The sequence below is a fragment of the Myotis davidii genome, unplaced genomic scaffold (assembly GCF_000327345.1).
Source record: "Myotis davidii unplaced genomic scaffold, ASM32734v1 scaffold609, whole genome shotgun sequence".
Classification (NCBI taxonomy): Eukaryota; Metazoa; Chordata; class Mammalia; order Chiroptera; family Vespertilionidae; genus Myotis; species Myotis davidii.
Window position 1 is genome coordinate 686,896 of NW_006300164.1, and position 2,000 is coordinate 688,895.

At 71.2% G+C, this 2,000-nt stretch overlaps 1 protein-coding gene across 1 annotated transcript in view; it reads right to left on the minus strand.

Moving 5' to 3' along the window:
* The window catches only part of FUT7 (fucosyltransferase 7 (alpha (1,3) fucosyltransferase)), a 6,439-nt gene that overhangs the window by 997 nt on the left and 3,442 nt on the right, over nucleotides 1-2,000 (minus strand). The window contains 2 exon segments of the mRNA XM_015572340.1: nucleotides 3-262; nucleotides 264-388. Coding sequence (XP_015427826.1) covers nucleotides 3-262; nucleotides 264-388 — 385 coding nt within the window.

The following is a 2,000-nucleotide window of genomic DNA, read 5'->3' on the forward strand; positions in this document are numbered from 1 at the left end:
GCAGGCGGGCCCGCCGGGTCTGCAGCTCGCGGTGATGGAAGACCACGGCGTCGGCGTGGGCCAGCAGGCTGCGGTTGGTGCTCAGGCTGCAGTGCGCCAGGCCATAGCGGGAGCAGGTGTCGCTGGGCAGCTCCGGGGGCCGGTGGGCAAAGGGCCAGTTCCAGACCAGGATGGTGAGCGTGGGGTGGGGCGCGGGGATTCCCCCAGGGGCCCCCCAGAACAGCCACAGCAGCCAGAGGGCCGAGAGCAGGGCGACGCCAGACCAGGCCCCCCAGGGCCCCCAGCTTCTGGGCACAGCCACGCCCTGCAGGGGACACAGGAAGAGAGCTGTCTCCCCGAGCTCGCCCACAGCCCCGTCTCCCGGCCGGGGCTCCCTGAGAACCAGACACTCACAGGCATCACTCAGCCGCGGCTCCCAGAGTCGGTCACCCAGCACACCCGGGTCCTGCAATCACGGCCGCCGCCGGGGAGGCACCCTGCAATCACGGCTGCACCTGGGAGGGCCCTTCTTTCATCTGCCCGGCAGGGAGGAAATGGGGTGTCTTCCCAGCCCCGCCCCGCCCCGCCCCCACCCTGGGGGTGACCTTTGACACGAACCACCACCCTCACCCCACCTCTCCTCCGGGCCTCTGGCTGGCAGGTAGGTGGTTCCGGGGGGTGCCAAGCTGCACCCAATCCCGTGCCCCCACTGGACTCAGGGCAGGGGAGGCCACCCCGGGTGAAGGTCACCCCCACCCCCAGAGGGGCTGCCCACCGCCCAGGCCCAGGGCGCCCGTGGGGAGCAGGCATGCTTCCCTGGAGGCCACCGAGCCCCAGGCCAGCGCCACCCCCTCTCCGGTGGCATCGCCCACTTCCCCTGCTCACCGCCTGCGCCCGGTGGCCGTGGGCTCCCACCCCCTCACCGTGCAGACCTGCTGTGCTCAGCTCTGTGCCCGGAGGCTGAGGTTTCTCCTGCTGCTTCTCATTGGGCCACCTTCCCCCTCAACCCCCCCTGCTGCCCAAACCTTCCAGGACACCTGTGCCAGCACATGGGTTCCCAGGGAGGGGTCCGACCGGGGTCCTGAGAGTGTCTGCCCAGGCGAGGCCCTGGCATCCCCCCCAGTGGGCAGCGGTCAGGCTGGGCCGGCCCAGGGGGGCTGCGGGGCCTCCTCCCCCAGGACACGCATCCACAGACGCCCCTAGCGGGGGGAGGAGGGGCCGGTCCTGCAAGGGGAAGGCTGCTGGGGGCTCCAGGCCCCTCCTCCAGGCCCGCAGCTCAGGATGGGGGGGCAAGGAGGGGGCTTTCCAGGCTGGAAAGGGAAGGAGTCCTTGTGTCCTGGCGCTGGCGGCTGGCGGGCGGGTAGGGGGCTGGCAACAGCTCCAGGAAGAGGAAGGCGAGAATCCAGAGCCTTCTCCTCCCCCACCCCCGGCAGCCTGTGTCCCGCCTGCAGGTCCAGTTCCTTCCCCTTTCGCTGGGGCTCTTCTGAGCTGCAGGTATGGCAGGCGCCCCTCGCCCCGCCTGTACCCCCGGGGCCGAGCTGGTGCCCTTTGGCGTGTTTGTCCTGGACGTGCAGGCAGATCCGGGCCCTGCGCTTCGTGGCTGGGAGGCCTCAGGCCCATTGGGTCCTGGAAACAGCTACCAGGAGCCCTGGGCCGGGGCTGCACCCCTGGTAGCCGGGCCTCCCCCTGCCCGGCCGTCCTGGCCCCCCCAGCGCCCCGCTGCCATCGGGGGGAACCAGGGAGCCCGTCGCAGACCCAGGGGCCGCAGGCGAGTCCGGAGGCTTAAGCACAACAGGGACTGTTCCTGCCTGAAGCCGGAGTAGAGTCCGCTGTGCCCACAGCATAGGGTCCTCTGCAGGAGCAGGGGCGTCGCAGACCCAGGGGCCGCAGGCGAGTCCGGAAGGCGGCAGTTTGCCCCTGGGAGGCTCCGCACCCCCAGAAGGGCCTTGTGCAAGATCAGAGAGCAAGGGGGGCTGTGGGGGCTGTCGGAAGCCATCTGGCTGGCAGGCGCAGGGAGGGGC